The 22,543-nt window shown below is 28.3% G+C and overlaps 3 protein-coding genes across 6 annotated transcripts in view; 1 reads left to right on the top strand and 2 right to left on the bottom strand.

Moving 5' to 3' along the window:
• Ziz (dedicator of cytokinesis protein Ziz) overlaps positions 1-1,494 on the bottom strand; it is a 64,891-nt gene extending 63,397 nt beyond the window's left edge. For both annotated transcript variants that reach the window (XM_014425288.3, XM_014425289.3), the window contains exon 1: positions 1,353-1,494. In XM_014425288.3, the coding sequence (XP_014280774.1) occupies positions 1,353-1,451 (99 nt within the window). In that variant the 5' untranslated portion in view covers positions 1,452-1,494. The remainder of the gene's footprint in view (positions 1-1,352) is intronic.
• A 296-nt stretch (positions 1,495-1,790) lies between these two features.
• Positions 1,791-7,571, top strand: LOC106683673 (protein phosphatase 1L). The gene is made up of 5 exons (XM_014425290.3): positions 1,791-2,246; positions 2,488-2,932; positions 3,990-4,120; positions 6,373-6,620; positions 7,401-7,571. Exons 1-5 carry the CDS (start codon positions 1,791-1,793, stop codon positions 7,519-7,521), a joined length of 1,401 nt encoding a protein of 466 aa, XP_014280776.1. The 3' UTR covers positions 7,522-7,571.
• A 5,825-nt stretch (positions 7,572-13,396) lies between these two features.
• LOC106683692 (cysteine protease ATG4B) lies at positions 13,397-19,243 on the bottom strand. Of its 3 annotated transcripts, XM_014425320.3 has the most exons (10): positions 19,144-19,242; positions 19,020-19,057; positions 18,733-18,946; positions 17,900-18,064; positions 17,236-17,413; positions 17,076-17,155; positions 16,182-16,306; positions 14,513-14,746; positions 13,935-14,052; positions 13,397-13,518 (listed from the first exon to the last, which is right to left on the bottom strand). In XM_014425320.3, the coding sequence occupies exons 3-10, from the start codon at positions 18,905-18,907 to the stop codon at positions 13,463-13,465; spliced, it is 1,131 nt and encodes a 376-aa protein (XP_014280806.1). In that variant the 5' UTR covers positions 18,908-18,946; positions 19,020-19,057; positions 19,144-19,242; the 3' UTR covers positions 13,397-13,462. The 3 variants fall into 3 exon arrangements, with proteins under 3 accessions (XP_014280806.1, XP_014280807.1, XP_014280805.1); XM_014425321.2 differs by lacking the exon at positions 19,020-19,057 and having other exon boundaries at positions 19,144-19,243; XM_014425319.3 differs by having other exon boundaries at positions 19,020-19,241.
• Between the last annotated feature and the right edge of the window lie 3,300 nt (positions 19,244-22,543).

The following is a 22,543-nucleotide window of genomic DNA, read 5'->3' as shown; positions in this document are numbered from 1 at the left end:
ATTTACATTACTTTAGTGTCAACAATAAAGCCATTAATATTATTTTCATTGCTAAAATATTTTTTGTTAAAATTTTAAATAATTTTATTATAAACTTCTTAAAAATAACTTATTTAATAATTATTTTTTAAACCAATTTTTCATAAGACTCAATAAATTAATTTTACAATTTAAAAAAATAATGAAAAAATAGTTTTAATAACATTTTTATAAAAAGGGGAAAACATTGCTCAATAGTTGTTACCTTGATGGGGTAGGAAGACTTAAAATTCAAACCAAAAATCATTTTTAATGTGGGATAACCAAAAGTTACAAAAAATTTAAAATTTCAGTACTGAAAGCTTGAATTTAAATATTTTAAAAAAAGTACTGTAAAGAAGACCTGAACTAAGTAAGAAGACTTAATGATGAAATTCTAATTTCAAAAAATAGATTTATCACACGTAACAAAATATGAATATCAATATCATGTTTTGGTTAGATATAATGAAGCTTTATTTTTGTTTTAACATGTAATTTTCATTTCATCAGCTACTTTTAAATAATATTTTTTTTGTTTACCATCTTTGACACATCATTATGTATCACTATAATTTTTTTTCCCCATTTATTCTCTTTAAAACTTCTTACAATTTATTACAAAATTATATAAGACTTAGTTTTTTAAATTCCATTCAGTGTTCTTTTTACAGGAAACTACTACCCTCTAGTGAGTAAAACTCGAGCAAGAGGGTAGGCTGAACTCTGGACGTACTATTCTGTCCTTTAATGAACACTATGAGTTTGATACATTTCGATTATATATTTAAAGTTGTATACTTTTAAGATCTGATACATTATGTTTGTTGGATATACTACAGACATACACTTTCCAGTAGTATTCTTTTAACATAAAAAAATGATCTTCCATATTTGTTTAAAAAGCATTCTCTGAGGTATTTTTTTGAAACAATGTACATTTTAGCACTTAAGTAGACAAAAACACTAAAAAGTAGTTTAGAACATACCCTTCATGGTTATCATTAAAAAAAATTAATCCAAATATCAATAAATAATAAATTAACTTAAAAGATGTAAAATACATAATTGTATGCCAACCCAGATAAGAAGAATTTTAATTACAATTTTATCATAGTTACCCTGAAATGATAAGAAACTTACTAAAAAAACTTTAAGAGTGTATTTTTTGAAATAGTAATAATTAAATCAATTTAATTGTAAATAACAAATGGACATTACTAAATACGATAAAATTATAAGTTTTAAGAGGTACTTATGTCCCTCCATACGCTCTTCCAACATACCTCAGGAAACATGAATTTAAAATAAAAATTAGCGGTTCCAGTCTTTACCTGAGCAGTACTTTCCCTTACAACTTGCGATACAGTTTCTCTAAGTTGAGCTGCCATCCCTGGCTTCACTAAACTTCTTGAAAATTTCCTTTCACTCATTATTTTTTTAGAGTGGCAGTATTTGTACGAAGTCTATGCTATTATAACCTACCATGTTTACAAGTTATAAACTTTACAAGGACAACTTGCCTCATCAGCTGTTTGCCGTTGCAGAGTTTATTTATTTACAGAATGATCATTTTAAATAGTAGTATATAATTGAACACATATTTTGTGTTTAAAGTGCAGTGATATAACTTCCATCAATACCTACTTCTACATTAGTATTATTTGGTTTTAAGATTTTTTCAGTTTGTTTTTTGATGCAGGTTAGTACGGAATCAGGTTGATAAGTATCACAAGAACTGTAAACCAGAATATGCTCTAAACGAAATCATAATGGAAGATGAGTTAGAAGATCGAATATTCTATCAATCATTTATTATACATATGAAGTTACTATCTAAATTTGTGGTGGGTCTACCCCTTAATTCATCCCACCTGAACCATTTCTGGAGATTGTTAAGATTATACATTATCAAACCTGAAGTTTTACTTATAGGTTTATTAATGATCATTGTGTTTGTCTATATTCAAGCAGTGGAAGTTTGGAGTCGTAGTTTGGTGAATAAACTTCGGTTATCTTTAAGTCGTTCTGCTCAATCTAGAATCCATAAATCACAATTCTTTAATGCTGATGTTGAAAGTTCTAGTTGGGATTTAAGGGAAGATTCAGTTGCTGTTTATGCTGTACAAGGTAGAAGACCTAAAATGGAAGATCGCTTTATCATTAACAAAAATATTAATGGAACTGGTGTATCTCTGTTTGCAGTTTTTGATGGCCACGGTGGTGATGTAAGAAATATATTGTTTTTCATCTATATAGTTCTAATGATAAGTTATCATTACATCTTATCAATACCTTTTAAATCCTGGATATAATGGTATTACTTTGTTTTGTTTTTTAAATGAATTTGCTTGCTTAAGGCATTTTGAACTCTCTTTACCATGCATACTATTAAGTTGAAAAAAATACAACTTCCATATTAATTTGATTGTTTTTTATTCTTGTCTACTAATTTTATTTTATTTGTAGTTTGCGGCAAATTATGCTCATGATCACTTGGTTGAAAATCTCAGTAAAAAAGTAAAAGAACTTAAAAAATTAATTGGAAGTGGTTCATTTGAGAAACCAGTACTCGGTAAACCTCCCCCTTCTCCAAAACCTACTGTGCGGAAAAGTGTGATTCTAGAAAGAAAGTCTAGTATAAAAAGAGGTAGTACTGATGCTGAAGAAGCCATAAAAAGAGCTGGTGGTTTAAATGATCCATTACTTCTTGAAAAATTAGAATCATATTCTCGCACTATTACAAGGGAAGTTAAACCTTCTAGAACACCTGTTGTTCAATATCCTGCTCCTGAGTTAACAAGTTACATCGAAGGTAATAGTTCCATTAACTATGGTCGCCTTTTAACTGATGAAGTTCTAGCTGTGGATAGGTTACTTGTGGAAGCTGCCAAAAAAAATATGGATGTTGCAGGTAATTGCTTGTTATCGATTTTGGTATTATATTACTACACATGTAACTTAATAATTTCAATAAATATAGTTACAATAATAAATAATATAATTACTTTGTATAATTAATGTTGAAATAATGTTACTCTCTTAAATAAACCACCATAGGAATACATTATAAATGGGCTTTTATAGAACAGGTATACCAGTTATTCTTCAGTAATTACAATGATTGTTAGTGATTATTAACATTAGATTCTGAGATTATATGTTTATACGTTAATGTAACCATGAGAAAAAAGCATTATTTGAGCTATATGAAAAATTAAAAGAAGTGTCCAGTTATTTTTAATATCAAAAGGAATTCTATATAAAAAGTTTAGTTTAGTGAAGGGCATAAAATGAAATTTTATAGTACATCCAACAAATGGCAATGTTTATATAAAAATTGTAAGAAATTTTCAGGAAAATTCTGAGCTACGTTGTTCAACAATATAGTATTAAAATTAAATCCAGCCATTTTATTTACATATTTATTGGCAAGTAAATATATAATGATCTAGTTCTTTTCAAAGGTATTAAATTTGATAAAAAATATTGGTGGCAAACATGTCCTGCTAATTTGCTACCAAACTCAAATTTCATTGGTAGAAAAGGACTTGCTGTGGGAATTGATATATCTGGTCTAAAATAAATCATTAGCTATACCTATCCTCAGTAATGGGTTTTTGGTAGAATTGACTTTGGAATAAAGCTTTGTGCCGTGCTTGATTGGAGAGCTGTGACATTGTTAGAGTACATGCGCTATTAATACTGCCTGAAATTATAATATTTTCTCATCTGTAGAAATGTAGTAAAGGAATTGGAAATATGTTTGAGAAGGACTACAAACATTTGAATGTTGATCATCCAAGAAACTTTAAGGGTACTGCTACCATTGTTGCAGCAATTGCTTTTGTGGACCTTATTGGTTTCCATGATAGTAAGATGATGTTATTGAACCATTCACTATTTTTTAAAATGATTATTGGTAAACCAAGTATTTGAGTTAGAAATGAAATCTTGATATTATATTACAGGAACCACAGCTCTTATTGCTGTTATGGAAGGTTCAAAGTTGATAGTTGCTAATGTTGGGGATTCAAGGGGTGTGATGTGTAATTCTAAAGGAAAAGCTATACCATTGTCTTTCGATCATAAACCTCAACAGGTGAGTAAAATGTTACTACTTTACATTCAATTTGTTCTTCATGAAATCATATTTAATCTCTTAAAATGTTTTTTATGAATAAATTTAACTTTCCCTTTGCTTATTTAAGCTCTGAAAAAGTCTTAAGTTAATGTCATAAATGCATCACAGCTTATTAATATATTTTAGGAACTCCAGAACGAAATACTTTATAGTCTACCCATTTTCTGACAAAGTTCATTATTTCCATGAATCATTAATTTTTATTTTTTTTGCAAGAGGTCATTGTATAAAATTATCATATCCTATTTTTTCACTGATTTTAACAGCTTTGAAGTTTGTTTACTACAAAATGAATTTCATTCAAGTTATTTTCCGGATCAAAGATTTTTTTTCTGACATAATGGGATATGAACATAATTCATATGGATCTGCAATTTCTCATTTGTTTTAATTTTTTATGGAATTTTTTTTTCATTTATGTGAGAATTAATTAAGGTATAAAAACCAATTTGTAAACGAATATATCTATTTATAACAAAGATATTTTTAAATAAATTAGAGAATTAGGAAATAATAATGGTATAAAATAATTGCAATAATGATTACTTGAAAAATTAAAAGGAAAGAAATTTTGAAATATTAACAAACTTGAAAGGAACAATGAATTTTCATTGCACGTAGATCTGTATGTTATATTTTTATGTTTTGAAAAAGACTATTAGTTCACAGTAAAAAGTGAAGATAAACGTTTAATGGTAGTAAATCATTTTAATCCAGTTATTATTTATTTTTAATATTTAAACATCTTCTATTGCAGACTAGGTTTTTTTAGATCTTTTAAAACAACAATGATTCCTTCTAAAATGTTTGATAAAATCATTCCAAATCTTTAAATTAAATTAATATATTAAAGCCAGTGAATGATGGTTGGGGGAAAGATCAGAGGGAAACAAAGCATATTAAATGACCAACATGGGAAGAAGATGGTTAGGAGGGAATGTGGCCAGTTATGATAAACAAATAAGTAAGAAGCCTGAAATTCAGGTCAAAACATCGGTTTAAATTAAGTAGTTATCATATAATTATCATTACTGACTGCACCCCTCCATCTTCTCCTCACATCGAATCTACGGTCAACAATTGACTATGACTTATTAATATATGCTGTCATTTCTACATAGTTTGTATTTGTGGGCTTTCTTCAGGTCTATCAATATCAAATATAAAAAATGTTAGATTTTTCTATCCAAATATTTAAATAGATATATAATATATATAACAAATATTTCATAGATTATATAAGAAGATGGTCAGGGTTGCGGTCAAAAGAGAAACAAAAATAGTTTACTACTATTTATTTTCCGACGTTTCGCCCCACTTTGCAGGGCTTCATGAGGGCTAAAAAGATACAAAATGATACAATGATAAGAATATTTTTTATTTTTATTCTTATCATTGTATCATTTTGTATCTTTTTAGCCCTCATGAAGCCCTGCAAAGTGGGGTGGAAAATAAATAGTTGTAAACTATTTTTGTTTCTCTTTTGACTACAACCCTGACCATCTTCTTATATATCAATTTTTACGGTCAACTATATATACATATATTTCATAGATTATATTTTATCTTTCTATATAGTATAGAAAGATAAAATATAATGACATTACATAAAAGACAATATAAAATTATTCCTTTACTGCTCTCTGACTATCACCTGTTATATTTATGTTAGGATCTTGTAAATTAAAAAAAAAAATTAACATTTATTATTTTTTTATATTTTGATATTCCTAGTTACTTAAAAATCACTGTATTAATGTCCATCACTATTAGTTTTCAAATTAAAAAAAAAAAAATTGTTTAGAAATAATTTTTCTGGGTATGGTGATTCTGAAACACTTTGAATGTTAATTACTGATGTAATTAATAGTCAGTTTAAATAATTATCCATTGCAAAATAATGTTGTTGTTTTTTTTTCCATAATTTCTTCTTTTTATGGTATATAATTTTGAAAGTTATGTTGTAAAAATTGTCTCAACAATTTTTGTTTGTTTTCTTTTCAATAGTTTATAATATTTACTCATTAAACTTCTGAAGCATTTAATAAAGTTATAAACCCCTTCTTCTTTTTTTTAGAACCTTTTTTTTTTATATGCCATTTTATTCTTAATTTATAGTCATACTTTCTTTGAGATATTTCTGTAATACTATATTCTAATCTTAAATTTAATTTCCATAAATTTGCGAACTTCTTCATTATGTTTTGAAGAGTCGAGAAAAAAAACGAATTGAAGAGGCTGGTGGCAGTGTTAGTTTTAATGGTGTATGGCGTGTTGCTGGAATCCTGGCTACATCTCGAGCACTTGGAGATTATCCATTAAAGGATAGGAAACTAGTCATTGCTGACCCTGATATACTCACTTTTGAGCTGGGTGACCATAAACCTGAATTTATTGTTCTGGCTTCTGATGGCTTATGGGACACATTTTCAAATGAGGAAGCTGTTTCATACATAAGGTAACATATCCAAGTTAGGTTGTTTTTCTCTTTTATTTTTCTGTACTTTCATTATTTAAATTTATTTATTTTATTTTATAATATATAGTTAATTTATATATAAAAAAATGTTTGTTGGGTGAATGACTCAGTAAAGCTTCTTCACCATTTTTACTAGGTGGCACATAATTGTCTATGGACATATGGAATAATTTCAAAGTTTAAGAATTAATTTTATTATTTTCGTCAGAAGATTTGCTCAAGGATCTTCTAAAACTGAAACCAATATGTCCTCAAATATACTGTTTTTTACTCCAATCTTATTTGGCAAAGTCCATATTTTAAACATTTTTTAGCAGGTGTTCCTTTGGAAGAGTTCGTGTAATTTTATTCCAAACAACATAGGCTGGTGTGGTAAATGTGATAAATTTTACAATAGGTTTCCTTCCACAATTCTACTATAGTTTAATATTCTGTCTATTAACTGATGTTTTCTATATTCGATGAAATTAGCCTAATTCCATATTTTGTTCTAATCTATCAAGTCATACAATTATTTTATTGTATGTGTACAGTGACTTATTGCATTGTCAATATTTGCAATTTTTGGCTTTTATGAACGTTTTACAAAAATTTTCCAATCTTTTTCTCTTGATTATTCAATATTTGTAGTTTTTTTTAAATGTATTTAGTAAGTCATCAGCTGTAAATTTTAATCAGGAATATGAAACACATTTCTATACTTTGTTTTAAATAGGGATGTTAATGTTTTATATATATTTATGTTATGTTGTTATGTAGGACACGTCTTCATGAACCCCACTTTGGTGCCAAGTCCATCACACTGCAGTCTTATTATAGAGGATCACTAGATAATATAACGGTTCTAGTCATAAATTTAACTGACTATAAATGGCCCTAAGTAAAAAGTATAAATCAATAAATTTACAAACAATAAAGTACTGTTATACATGTGGGTCATTATCAACTTAATTTTAGATAAAAGAAAAGCATTTTAAAATATTTAAACATCACTGTTTGTCTCCATTGTGTCAAATATATTAATTAATTAAATCATTTTTTGATTAGTTAAGAACATGAAACTTATATTTTTAATGTCCAGTATTTTTATTCGGAAAAATATGACGCTCCTTTTAAGAACTGGTATCTTTTTTCATCATTTAATTAATATTTGAATATCTTTGTCATAACATATCAATGAATGAGTACATTTTTATGGGTATCTCTGCATTTGATCCAAAAATAAAAAATAATATTAGAAATTAAATGAGTAATATGAAAAATTATGTTTGATCACTGACTTTTTGACAAAAATAATAAAACTACTTTGTGTGTTCATAGAATACTCTTAGGATTTTAATGTTTCCTACAAATGCATTTGTTGAATTAAAAACAAAAAATTCATTGACAATGTAACATGAATTAATGAATTATTAACATTAATATATGGCCAAATTATTGTGCTTATGCTGAATTGAAGTTATTTATTGACTTTAAATTTGATACTTTCAGTATGTAGTATTGAATAATTTATAAAAGTTGTTTTTAATTAAAAAATTAACTCTATGTAAATTGTTCATTAATTAGACTAGGAACCACTCAATTTTATAGTTTATGTTGATTATGTCTTTTTTTATTTTGATATGAATCACAGCATGGCTGAAATAACATTGTATATAAAATATTTTATTACATTGTTTTTTATTTCATTACATTGAACTATAACCTAAATAATAGTATAGTTTATAATAAAATGATAATATTGCCAAAAATGTTGGGATAAAATCAGTTTAAAAATTTTAATATATGTTATTCCTGCCCATGATTTTTTTATGGTTATTCTTTTTTCAGATAATCAACGACATTGTTATATCCAATATTAGTTGTGAGGAAATATAGTGATTCTAATTTTAACTTCTGTATTTTTACTATTTATTGTATTATTGGTTAGTATTATGTCAGACAACACTTCAATTTATATCATTGATTTTAATCTTATTTCCAAGTTTTTAGACTGAATTTATGCCTTAAAAATGTTCATTCATTGATAAGATGTGGAGTTTTTTAAATTTTATTAGTAGCAAGACTTATATAAAACATTTCTTTATTACTAAAAGAGGAATATTATATTGAAAACTCTTAAAAAATTAATGGTAAAGGTATTGTATTATTGCCGGGTTTTAAAGATTATGTGCCAGGCTGCTGGAATGAAGGAATGTGTTTAGACTTGGATGTCATAAATGTTCACAGAATTTGTTTTATTATTGAGATACAAACATGGAAATCGCCCTGATAACTTTTTTTATGGAATGTATACAATACCCTATTTATTATTCATTTACTCCTTAGTATATAGAATTTTGAAAGCTCAGAAGTAATTGAAAAATAATAAAGATACATTAATGAAAAAACAAGAAAGATACGTTAATATTTTTTAAAAATATATGTATGGAGATGACATCAAAATGATATATTGTGCTATTTTTAAAAATAATTCAATTTCTTTAAGCTTAAATATGATTATAAGGTGAAGTTTTTATTATAATATGTTAGTGTGATGAGGAGTCATAATTTACTAAGCTAAATATTTTGTCTGGAAGGTTGCCAGATTCCATATTCCTTTTATTAAATATTTATGAGAAAAATTCAATGTTTTTCTTTTAATAAAGAAGATAATTAAGAATAATCTTCATTTTTCATACTACAGAAAATATTTAACTTGGATCGGCTTATATTATATCCATATCATCATCTTATTTTGACCTGTTCTCGTATGCTAGTTAAAATCGCTGTGATCTTTGTGATAATACATAGTTACAGGATAAGTTGAGCACAATTATTAAAGACTTTATAAATGACAAATAGATACTAAAATTTATTTAATACTTTATTAAACTTAACAACACTTTTATAAGATTTAATTACCAATGGCTAGGATGAAAAAATAAACTATCTGTATTCAAAGCTATTAAAAACTAGTGAAGGATATGAGCATTTTCAATGTATATAAAATAGAATGGTAACATGGATAATTCAAATTTATTATCTATATCATTATGAATTTAACATTTATTAAAGTATATATCTATTTACAATATTTAAGATTTTACAGGTATATTTATATATATGTAATTTGGCTTCAAATATTTATGAAAAATTTCAGATTTTAAACAGTAGCTACTACAGGATAAATAAAAATTATGTTGTTAATTTTTTAATTAGCATATACTCTTTATACATTTACTGGAATTTTCAGATTTTAAACAGTAGCTACTACAGGATAAATAAAAATTATGTTGTTAATTTTTTTATTAGCATACACTGTTTATACATTTACTGGAATCTGAAATGGTTAGGTAACTAATGTTTTTTTTTTCATTCTTTTTGTCTTAGCTCTTATTAGTATTCATATAAAAGGAGGGGTTTGTAGCACTTACAATTGTAATAGAAACTCACAATCAGTTTACTCATATAAAATACAAGTACTTCTTATTTTGGATCAATAAAACTGTAAAGCTTTAGTTAATTAAGACAAAGCATTAGATTTCTGCGAAAAATGATCACGCTATACTAAGACCACTTGATGTAATTACATTTATTTTTGTTCATAACTGAACTTAAAGTTCATTATATCTAATCAAGACCTTGACTGCCAACAAGTTAACTTATTATAGCCTAGAATCCCAACTACGACTCATCTTTACAATTTACTAACTGTAATATAATATGGTTAAATTTATTTGGCTTTTTGCACCTAAGTCCAGAAAAGTAATTTGGCAGTCAACAAGTCAAAAATGGTAAAATTATGCAAATGTTTGATGTGGATTTTTAATAGATATACATTACTTACTATGCAAATATTGTGGCATTATCTTTAATATAAAAAAAGCTAAACTGTATTAATTCTTCAGGGCGATTAATATTAAAAATTCTTTTTACTGAAAAGCCATCGATTATAATATACACTTCTGTATTATCCATTTTTATCTATATATAGAATTGTTAATATGTAATATAGAAAAGATTTATGTATTCATGATTAAAACCTTTATTGGAATACAATGTACATTTAAAAAGAAATTAAGGCATTTGTTGTTATTTTAGTGAGATACATTATAACTGCTATCTTGTTGATACTTTATTATAACATTAATATATACAAGTTTGAATTTAATCATCTGTAGGAAATTAAGATCAAACATCTTCATTTATGTATATATAAATAATTCACATTATCCATTGTATTTTTCCAAAATTGTTCTAAAGTTTATCTAATATAATAGTTCATATTTACAGTGTCAAATCATAAAACAAAGATGCAACTTAACTTTATAATACAAAAAGTGGCTCTAAAGTATGCTATTCAATAAATACATAATAGTTATCCATTAAAAGAGATTAAGTGTCCAACAATATGGCAAGTGTTTTCAGTCACTGCTTTCAACTGCTATAAAACAAAAATTAATTATCTTATTGATCATACTAAAATATTTTCAAGACAATATTATTAAATATCAGAAAGCTATATGATTTTCTATTTAAGAAGAAAATATCACTAGTAATAAGATATAAAAGTTTTTTGTCAATTACCTTTTGTGCCAAAATTCTGTTTGTTTTTGCTTGTTTTTGTTCCTAATTTAATCGAGGAAATGTATACAATTTATTTTTCATTAAAAATTCTTAATATGACTTGGTTAATTAAGTTACCCACTTATCCAAATATCATATACTTACATATATACAATAAACATTATACAGATTTAATATGTTATTTACAATTTCACAAAATAAGTTCCATTAAACTCAGGCACTTTCTTCAAAATATATTTTAAACACTGGTGGACAGAATCAACACACCACTCAATTTATGACATAATTACACCCTGCATTTTGAAGAGAGGATTGGAAGTGTTAGTGATGACAGTGTTAGTCGAGTTCAAAAAAGGATATGAATAACATCTTCATTATCTGTTCAAGTCTGTAAGTCACTATAATGTCAAAATTAATTAATGACCAGAAATTTCTTAAGACAACTTCATAATGCTTTGATTTTTAGTCTTATAATGAGAAAGATATTGACTGAAGGAAAACTATGCACTTAGCACCCATCAACAACCATCAGAACTCATAAAAAAATTATTTCAATAATAATATGCCCACAAGACATTGTGGCCAAGGAGGCCCAATAACATAATGGAAAAGCATTGGTTTCAGTGCCTCTATAGAAATAATAGGTGGTCGTGTGGGGTAGGTCCTGACTCAAAGGTACTGGAAGAATATTTTAGAGGGACATATATTTTAATCTGCTCTCCATACTGGAAACAGATTCTTATGATGCCTTACCATACAGAACTTGGATTATGGTTGAATACCTTATGGAGGTCGGATTTGAGATGACACTCCACAATCTTAATCTCATTGCAAGTGACATGAGCAGCACCAAAATCCCTTTCCTGGATTTATTGTAGACTTTGGCTGGTACTATTTGTCATAAAGAAAAGCAGTTAACTGCTGTTTCAGTGGATATTAATGGGCCCTATATCATCAATACAGTTGGGCAGTCAAGAAACATCCATTTCCTTGCAGCCCAACCTTAACTGCTCCTGAACCAGTCTATGGGTTTGCAGTATAACGTTACGCTTATATTATCATGCCTGAGAAGACTTTAGATGATAATGATTATCTTCCTACATTTCCTTTACTTTATTTTCATCATATTAGCCAAAATTACTGAAACTTAACAGAAACGTTCATCTGAGATAAACACTCAAGTCCAAACATTGATAAATATGATTTTTTTTATATGGCAACTCAGGAGACCAAGAGTAACTAACTAACCAAAAAGAAAACTAAGTAACTAACTAAACTAAAAAGAAAAATGTTTTATTTTCCACTGGAAATAATTTATATTATCTGGATGATTTTACTTCTCTTAGTCTGAGATTTGTATGTATGACTTTATTTTCCCAAAATACTTGTAGTTAAATTAAAAAAACTAGTGAAATAAAAAAAATGTAATTTTTCACATTTGTTATACAAGCGAGCTGGTGATGAAACATAGTTTATTGACAAACATAATATATGCTACTCCCTGATCAAATAAAAAATTCTTAGCCAATTAATGGTTATTTTACACTGAGATTCTCCTTATCATTATTATTCGCCTTATTGAAGCTATAATACCTGGCGTGTATTAATTAAATCAGATCGCAACTCCACCACCATGCTTATTTCTACCCTTGAGATGTAAATGAAAACCATAAAATTTATACCTAAAATTGTGGTTTAAATACTTGGAACTAATACAGGTAAGAGGCTCAAGGAGCGGGCTGCACAGTGGGCAGTTTCAAAGAAAATACACAAGTATAACAGGTGGACTTGACGGTTAGCAATCACTCCTAGCCACTATGGTGGGCAGTACCAGCAAAAGTCTACTACCTTCACTGTCACTGTGGACAATATACTACAGGAGCTCTTTAATGGCATGTAAAGGTGATTAACCACCATAATTTGTCCTGAGAAATTAGTATAAACTACCTACAAATATAATTTTTGTTGAGACTGTATTGTTCAGCAGTTCAGGAATTGTGTTCTTTAAAAAAACATTTTCAATATTTGTTCATAGAAAAATATTTGGTTAATAATTGAATCAATTACTATGAATCAATATGTTTATAAAAAAACAATTTAATTATAACATAATTTGCCTTTTTTTTAAAAGACCCTAAATTAAATCAAGAAACTAGAAATTACTTTAATAAACCAATTTCGAAGTGGTGGGTTAATTGTGTGCACCAATGTATTTTAATAACATTTTACAAGGATAAAATCTTCCCAAATGGTTAACCCAGGAGTTCAAAGTCTTCGTCTGAATCATCAAACTGCCTACTTCGTTGACCTAAAAACATTTTTCTACATAAGTTATTTATAAAACATAATCGTTAATATATAATATTTTTAAAGTAACAAAGACTAAAATAAATACTGATAATATTCCTAAACACCACTGAGCTAAAAGTTGAAAAAAAAACAAACAAAAAACTATTAATTAACAGCTAAGGATTAGAAATTTCATATCTCGGTAGCAGTAGAGTACAGTACAATTTGAGTTTCTTGAAACTCAAAATGTTCTCATAATTATCTCATTCTGCAAAATATATTTAACTTTTAAACTTAAAATTATATTACATTTTTTATTATAAAAAGGACTACTTACCACTTGTTGCCCCACTCGTACCAGTATCTTTAAAATTATATTTTAACATTTAATTTAAATGATTAATAAATTATTGAAATTTATTCGAGTATACAAACCTTTAGGAACATGTCGGTTTTCAACTAATTCAAAGAGTGGTTGTTTCTCCAACATAAACCTCTCCTTTATATCATGACAAAGAGAATCAAAATCATTTTCAGTTTTGCAAAAAAATCCCTGAAAAAAAAATTAATAAGCACATTTAATGAAAATAGTAAGACTGTTAATTGACTATGTTTAGTATATAAAAGGAAGAGGGTCTGAGAGCGGTTAAAAGAACTCAAGTAATAATAAAACTATTTATTATGAACCAATGTTTCGCCCCATATTTCAGGGCTTCCTCAGGGCTAAATAATATACAAACAACGAAAATAATGTAAGAGAAGAGATAACAAAAATAAAAGTTAACTAAGGTAAGGCTAAAATTTATTCTCTCACTTTGTAACATTGTTTTAGCTGTTTGCATCACTTTTAGCCCTAAGGAAGCTCTGCAAAGTGGAGCAAAATGTTGGCTTATAATAAATAATTTTATTACTATTTGAGTTCTTTTGACCACACCCAGACCATCTTCCTTTCATACTTAACAACAATGTTGAACATAAAATTTATAAAAAATAATGATTATAGAGAAACTTACAACAGCAATAGAAGGATCCATATGAAGAATATGACTTCGGGAAGCTTGGGAAAGGTGGTAAGAAGCATCTATTTTGCGTTCATGATCCACTTCTTTTCTTTCAACGAAGCCTATATTCTGCGTAGTGTGTGGATCAAGAAATATCACATCATTTCCAACACAGCCAATGAAATAGAGAGCATGATTCGGTTTTCCTCCAATAACACCAATGCTTTGTCGCATTGTGAAGCAAGTCTGTAAATTTATAAAAATCATCATTATTCAAATAATTTTCCATATAATAAAAAATTCATAGCAAAAGATTCTACATCATTTAAATCATGTTATCTTAACAATGTTATATTCATTCTATTTTCAAAGTTCTAAATAAATAACTTCTTTCTTTCCTGGAATTAGCTTATCATCCAGTCAAGGTGAATGAAAAAGGCTAAGCCTTACAATGGAATGAAAGAGATGAGGCTTAAACTTTGTATCAATTCTTATTTTGACTTCCTAAATGCTAACTAAAAAGTTTCATTTCACAAAATATATAAAACGGCCAGGTCCCATGTGACAGATTAACTTGTGCAAGTTATCATCCATTGAACAACAGTTCAAGTGCAAATAGTTAATGGTACTACTAAATATCAAGCAAACTTGATAAGGAATTAGCAGCCTGAAGATCAAGGATGGAAATTATAAAAGTAAGTACCTGGAGCAGATGACAATCCAGCCATCAGCACAAAAACGTAATCACAGACTTATGCTACTGCAAGAAAGGTTGTGGTGCAAATTGTGGATCGAGAAAAGTAGGATTGCAAACAGTGGAAAACAGTGAATGTTTATGGCTGGCATCCAAGAATCAAGTTATACCAAACAGACTATAAGTGTAGCCGATTGGAAACTGGATAACCTAGGTTTTACTGTAATTTATATTTATAAATAGAATAAATTATTGTATATTAAAAATATTATATAAGATGATTTTTACTAAAATAAAGCATCAAACTCACTTTCACCAATATTTCTTTTTTTACTCTTTTGGCTATTTACGTTATCTTCAGGCCTACTTTTTTTGTTATTGTACAATGTTTAAATCACTGTCCAACCTGGACTATCTTATATATTCTTTACACTAGTTATATTTAGTAATTTTGATAAATATCCAGTCTGTAACATCTACTTCAGGTCGATTTGTGTCAGACTAATGACAGCATGCTGATTTAACCATAATAACAGGTAATAATTAATTCGATCTGTTTGTTTTATAAAAAGGGTAAGCAAATGATGCAATCAAAGGAAACATAAAAAAGTAATTCTGTTTCTATGAATGATAAAATGAAAAGTGAAAACTTATATTTTTTAAAATTTAATTTTGGGAACAGTGTGGTTCAATGAGTAATGCTCTAGGCTTTACCTCCTGAGTACAGATTTGGGTCTGTTAGTGACTCATTGATGAGTAATAATCTTCTATTTCCTCAAAGGATTGACTATTTGGTGAGGAAACCTTCCTAGGGTACAGCAGGACACTAAAATTGCAGTTGTGCCCATATTTGAGTAGAGAGAAAACCCAGACAGTTAAACATGACGCTGACACACCATCTCATAGTAAAACCATTTATCAAGAATCAATTCTTACTTTATTTATCAAGTATTAGAAAAGACTTCTCATTTTTTTTCTTTATCTTACCTTCAGACTATTAATGTACACAGCATTGATTTCGTTAATTCCTAATCTCAGAGGAATAATTAGAGCTAAAGGTTTCCATTCCCTTCCTCTGACACCTCCTCTCCTTTCTTGTGTACATAAGTTGCCTAAAAAAGAAAAAAGTTAAGATAAATAAACACTTAAATAAATCTAAAAATAAAAATAAATATTAAATCACAGTAAATAATAGCTTCAATAAACTCAAATTTGGAAAATAAATAAAATATTGGTTACTTTACTGTTCAACAACCAGGAATCATAAAAATTTTGAAAGTACAAATTATTTAAATTGAAATAACTAGAATTGGCATGCTTTACATGAAAACATAGTGAATAAAATTATTAATGAAAAATAAAACTTTTCCAAATAATGATATTAGGAGATTAGCCAATATAAATTATAATAAACATGCTTGCTACATTCTTCTCATAGCTTCTTCATTTCTATTAGATACTTCACCTATCATCACCTACAATTCAAGTTCAATGATTTGTTGTTCCAAAATAAAATCTATAGGAAGGAATATAGTTTGTCAATGAAAATATGTTTGTGCATGTAAAAGTGGTAGTAGGTAGTTGATGGAATTAATACTGGACCATTTTTACATTAATTCACTAATGTACCTAAAACCTGATGAATTATTTTTAAAATACAAGTGTGTCAAGTAAATTGTGTTTGTGTATGTTGAAGGAAAAGCAGTGGATAGAATTTGTTAAGTAGGCAGAGTAGTTCAGAAAACAATAATCAAAATTATATAATAAATTATAACTTGTCTAAAACTACAATTACTTTAACACAAAGTATAGATTTTAAGATGAAAAAGTATATATTATTATTTAAAATTAACAATTCAGATTGACTGATTCATTACTTACGTATTTCATTGACAACAATAGTGTTATCAAGAGCTACATGAACAGCCAAGTTACTCCATTCATCGTATGCAGACAATTTTCTGAAAAAAAAAAAGTTTGATAAAATTAAAGTATTTATAAACACTAAACCCTGATTCTTTAAAAAAAAAAGTTTATATACTTTAGGACTTGAGCAACAGTGTTTGGTCCAAACCAATCTCCGACTTGTTTTCCTTCAGAAGCACCCATAAGTGCAATTTGATGTATGGAATATGGAGCTGACCGACGATCTTCAAACATTTTAAGCAGTCTCAGATAGCGCACATCATGACAAGATGGTGTCCATTCCCAATCACGCCCTGAAATCACATACAATATATATAATATAAATTATTTACCTGACAGGATTTTTTTTTTTTTTGTTTAGCACAAACATATCAATATAGAACACAATACAACTATCATCGATTATTTTTATAACTCAATATATTCTGAAGATAACTATGATTATTTAAAATTTAAAAATCATTTTTTAAACCAGAATTTAGCAACAAATATATAGCTAAAAAGAGACTAAAATCAAGCCCTTGAGAGTCTGTGAAAGACCATTTTGAGACTCATAACAGGTTGGTTTTATTTTTCTGATTTTCTAACATTATAGAAACAAAAAATAAATGGCAATTTACAGATAATGAATGGTGGTGGATGTCAATAACATTTTTTTTATTTGAAACAGAATGACAAAGAAATAGTGACTGATTGGTATCAAATATAAATAAGGATATAAAAGTGGAAATATAATAATGAAAATTGTAATTGTTACAGATTTAATGAAATGATAATACCTAAGTGTAAATTTATTAAAGCTTGAGCTATAAGCATTTGTCCACAACGCAACATGCATCCCCATCCTTTATCCGTAGTATAACTTGAGTCTCCAATAGCAACAAAGCCTTTTCTATATGAAAACCATAATCTGGATCTTATATCCCTTCGGATAGCTTCAAAATCTGAGAACAAAAAAAAATATTCATGAATAAATAATACAATAAATAACATGAAATAAAAAAAATCCATGTTTGAACCATTGTAAAGGATGAATAGAATCCCTTATGAATACTGGTAAAAAGTGAATTGGAAAACTTTTCATCAATAAATATTCAATAATTCCATATTAATAAATTATTACTGCTCCATGTTAGAAATTCTTAAAATCATCATGATTAACCAGAAAAAAAGAAACATTAAACAACTGAAAAAATATTAAGAATGAACTACTAGTAAGATAGAAAAATTTAAATAAATAATCTCAACTTCTAAAGAGCTCCTAAAATCCTAATATTAAATATTTTCTTGAGGGAGAGTAAATGGAAAACAACATTTTAATACATGTGTAACATCAATGTGTACCTATAGATACAAAATACCTTCACATTTTAACTATAATAGTAATGCATGTTAATAAAGCTAATATAGACAAATATAAATAGGTAAATATTTATAAACTTTGCTAATATAGTTAGAATAACTAGAAACTATCAGGTTTATATTGCATAACAAGATTTGAACCTGAAGCCCAAGACATAGTAAAACAAATATATGATAATATATGAAGTAACTTAATTATGCTTACAATAAATTAGAAAATGTGGATAGAATGTATAAGAGAACATCTTACCATGTATAGCACTATATCTTTTGCCAAGAATCCATACTGGTTCTCTTGTCTGGGGAATATCATCTTCTAGATGACCCGATTCATGAGCAAGATAAGCTTCGAACATCATATCCATATTAGTCCAATATAAAAGTTTGTTACCACTTCTTCTCTTAACTAGTTGTTTGAACTCCATACAAGGGATGAGTTTTGACCCTGTCAAAACTCACGTTCCCTTAAAAAAAAAATAAAAAAATCTATCAGGTAACAGAAAACTACTGTAGCACACAAACTAAATAAATCATTACCTGGAATAATAAAATGTTTCCAGGGATCTTCCACATGCCTTTACATTTGAGGTATGCAAGAAAAATAAAAACATATAACAATGGTATAAAAAATATTTATAACAATGAACAAACCAGTAAGTACCTCAAAATCATAAATCAACTAAACAGGACACACAAAAACTAAGAATAACCTTACTCCTTCTGTAAACCCTTTCATGTCAGCTGGTATTTATTTTCAATATTAAATCACATCACCATTGCTTTCATGTTATCTTTCTCATTAAGTTAATTAGTAATTCATTATTTAATTTTTTTCTCATTTACCAACATTACAATAGAAATAAATCTTTTATATAATATTTAGAAATAACCACTTTAATAAACATAAATTGGAATATTTCAAAAATTCTTACCTCCATGTTATAATGCAGTCGTTGCAACCAGAGTTGGGCAATTATTATTCGATAGACGAGAGACGAATACTTTTGTATTTGTAAATTTTCTAATCGAATAATCAATTATTTGTACAAAAACATATGATTAACCATCCGAATACTTTTTTATTCGTGACTTTTCTACTCGAATAATCAATTATTCCTACAAAAACATATAAACATATGATTACCCATCCGAATACTTTTGTATTCATCATTATTTTACACGAATAATCAATTATTCGAGCAAAACAATTTGAATAACCATTTAAATACTTTTGTATTCATTAATCTTACGAACGAATAATCTCTTATTCTAAAAAATTTAATGATCCAAACACATTTGTATTCGTATACTCGTAAAGACGACATTTTTTGACTTACAGGCCTATGGCCACATATATTTTATGATCGGGTATAGATTAATTTTAACTTTAATGATCTCTAATATATAGGGTTTCTTTTCTTAGGGTCCTCTTAAAGGGGACAATTATATGTTTCTTAAGAAGCAGAATAGGAAAATGCTATCGATTTTAAGATTGCGTATCGATTTACTTTACCTTTTCAGATTGCAACGTACTAAGGTCCCTTTATATATTTTAAGAGATGCAGAAAATTAATTAATTTATTAATTTTAAAATCGCGCATCGATTTATATTTACTTTACATGGGTTCCTTCTTATATTAGGGTCCTTTTATATACATATTAAGCCATTTGTATGTTTTCTGCATCTTAAAAAATTCAAAAGGACACTAATATGTTTGAGATCGGAAAAATTATAATAAATCGATTCGCGAGCGGGCGATCATAAAATCGATAGCATTTTCTTTTGCTGCGTCTTAATAAACATATAAGAGGAATCCAATAAATCAGCAACAGAAAATTTAAATAAATCGATAGCATTTTCGTGTTCCGCTCGTCTGAAAATGTGTAATGAGACCCTCATACGTTAGAAATTAAAAATGGTTAAAAATAAACGAAAAAAAAAATCTAATTGTTATCCGAATATTATTGTATTCAACAGATTGTTTATTCGACTATTTTTTATTTGATTGAAATAATATTTCAAATATTCAAATACAAAAGTATTTGGATTGTTTAGTCGTATTTTTATTCGAATGAAAATGTATTCCTCTCGGCAATCTAATACAAACTTCGAATGAAATTTATTCGTCTCTCGTCATTTGAATACTTTTTGCCCAACTCTGGTTGAAATCTGTAATCCAGTAAATTAAGTAGTTGATAAGACTTACTAAAACAAATTAATGTAGTATGAATATATATTAGAGGTTAGTATAACTAAATTATGATGTTAGATGTACATGGTTTTGCTTCCTTCCAGAGATTAGGAAGCTTTGTATTTTTTGAAGCAAATAAAAAAAAATTAACAGACTCAAAAATTTTTTCTCGAGGTGTATGTTTTAAATAACAAATAACAAGTGTGTTTCCATAGACAAACTGAGACAAATTTGGTACGACCATTATCAATCGAACCGTTCATTCCATTTTGATGGGGTAAATGTTTACCGTCAACCTTTTCTCTCTGGTTAGAAGAGGTCGGTTACCTCTAGGATGAGCCTCATTTGTCAGTAATGACCCTGTAAGGAGTTTAAAAAAAGTAGATAAAACATCGGGGACCTTGGTAGCTAAGGGAGTTGAGGCGTCACCTTAGAAACCTCATGTCTGCGACAGCAGAAGTCCGATTCCGGCCTGGGCCGATCGAATTTTATTTTGTGGCAGTCAGACGGAATATGCACTCTGACTAAAATGGGTTGGTTACCTGTAGGCTAACTCCCCTTTATGCCAGTATATGGAGTAAACAAAAACAGGTAGTAGAAATATTATTATAAACTACTTTATAATGCATTTAACGAATTGCCATTTGAGCTCTAATGTGCAATAATTCCCGAGATATAGTTTTTCCAAAATAACCAGAAGTCATCATTTTGCGAATTTATCTTGGTAAATATCATGCAAATTGTTATTCTTTCGGTAGTGTTTCGGCGGGTAGGGGTTCAAAAGGAACCTTTACTAGCCCAACCGTGAAAAGACAAGAATAGTCGAATTTTGTTATTTTTGTATTATGAATTGAACAAAAGAGAAAAAAAAGAGAAAGCTTAAAACTATTACAAAATTAAATGAACTGAACAAAAGAGAAAAAAAGGGAAAGCTTAAAACTATTACAAAATTAAATGCATTGAACAAAAGAGAAAAAAGGTCTTATATCACCGGTGATTAATGGGGCCCTGGTTGTGGTGGTTGTCCTAAGTGGATGTTCTGGTGAAGGTAGATCGACGTACGTCCGGCCGCCTTGTCCTCTTGGAGGATGAGTCTAAGTAGTCCGCCCGCCGTGGCTAAAATGATGTAGATGACGAAGATGGCCAGGATGCTGGCAACTGCGAGTCTGAAGTGAGGAGACGATGTGTGTGTGCATACTGAGACGGTTAGATGTCATCTGTCTATTTTTCAGTATAATAAACAACAGATAGTAGTTGCTTTGTGTTTTCGACTTAATAAAAATCACATGTTCCAATAATCGATTTGTGGGCCATATGTTGGCCGCAACATACCGTCCGCCTAAAATTTGTTAAAAATTTTAAATTGACACTGACGGGGTTAAGGAGAACTAGTTTGATCTCTGGTTTCCATCTATGCAAGTGGGATCCGCAATAACTGGTGCTTCACTAGTTCCGCCGGTTGAAGTCCTTTAGTTGCAGAGTCCTGCAGTTTGCAATATCCAACATTTGGACTACGCGGTGAGCTACGAATGCGTTGAATAAGGTGTCCTTACAGGTACAGGCGAACCTCTAAATTAAAACGAGCTTCTCAGTTTCAGTCGGGTTATGACTTAGTGGCAGGATTTCAATAAGCATCATAGTAAAAGAGCACACCATTCACAATGGTGACAATGGAGACGATATGTGTGTGCACACTGAGACGGTTAGATGTCATCTGTCTATTTTTCAGTATAAAAATCAATCCAATGTTATATATTTGAAATAATAAACCAGTTCACATATTGTATTCAGATATTTATTTTTGCTTGTTTATACAAAATATTTATACAGTTATACTTAATTCTAAGACTTTATTTCCAATATTATTAT

Source organism: Halyomorpha halys, unplaced genomic scaffold (assembly GCF_000696795.3).
Source record: "Halyomorpha halys isolate HHAL.00 unplaced genomic scaffold, Hhal_1.1 Scaffold505.1, whole genome shotgun sequence".
In the NCBI taxonomy this organism is placed as follows: Eukaryota; Metazoa; Arthropoda; class Insecta; order Hemiptera; family Pentatomidae; genus Halyomorpha; species Halyomorpha halys.
This window is presented reverse-complemented; position numbering and strand designations above follow the sequence as displayed.

Coding starts and splice junctions, on each gene's coding strand:
- LOC106683673 (XM_014425290.3), top strand. CDS start 1,791: ATGGAAGATGAGTTAGAAGATCGAATATTCTATCAATCATTTATTATA. Junction 2,247..2,487: donor TTGATGGCCACGGTGGTGAT/GTAAGAAATATA, acceptor TTTTATTTGTAG/TTTGCGGCAAATTATGCTCA. Junction 2,933..3,989: donor AAAAAATATGGATGTTGCAG/GTAATTGCTTGT, acceptor ATTATATTACAG/GAACCACAGCTCTTATTGCT.
- LOC106683692 (XM_014425321.2), bottom strand. CDS start 18,907: ATGGAGTTCAAACAACTAGTTAAGAGAAGAAGTGGTAACAAACTTTTA. Junction 17,156..17,235: donor ACTGTTGCTCAAGTCCTAAA/GTATATAAACTT, acceptor TTTTTTTTTCAG/AAAATTGTCTGCATACGATG. Junction 14,747..16,181: donor TGTACATTAATAGTCTGAAG/GTAAGATAAAGA, acceptor ATAAATTTACAG/ACTTGCTTCACAATGCGACA.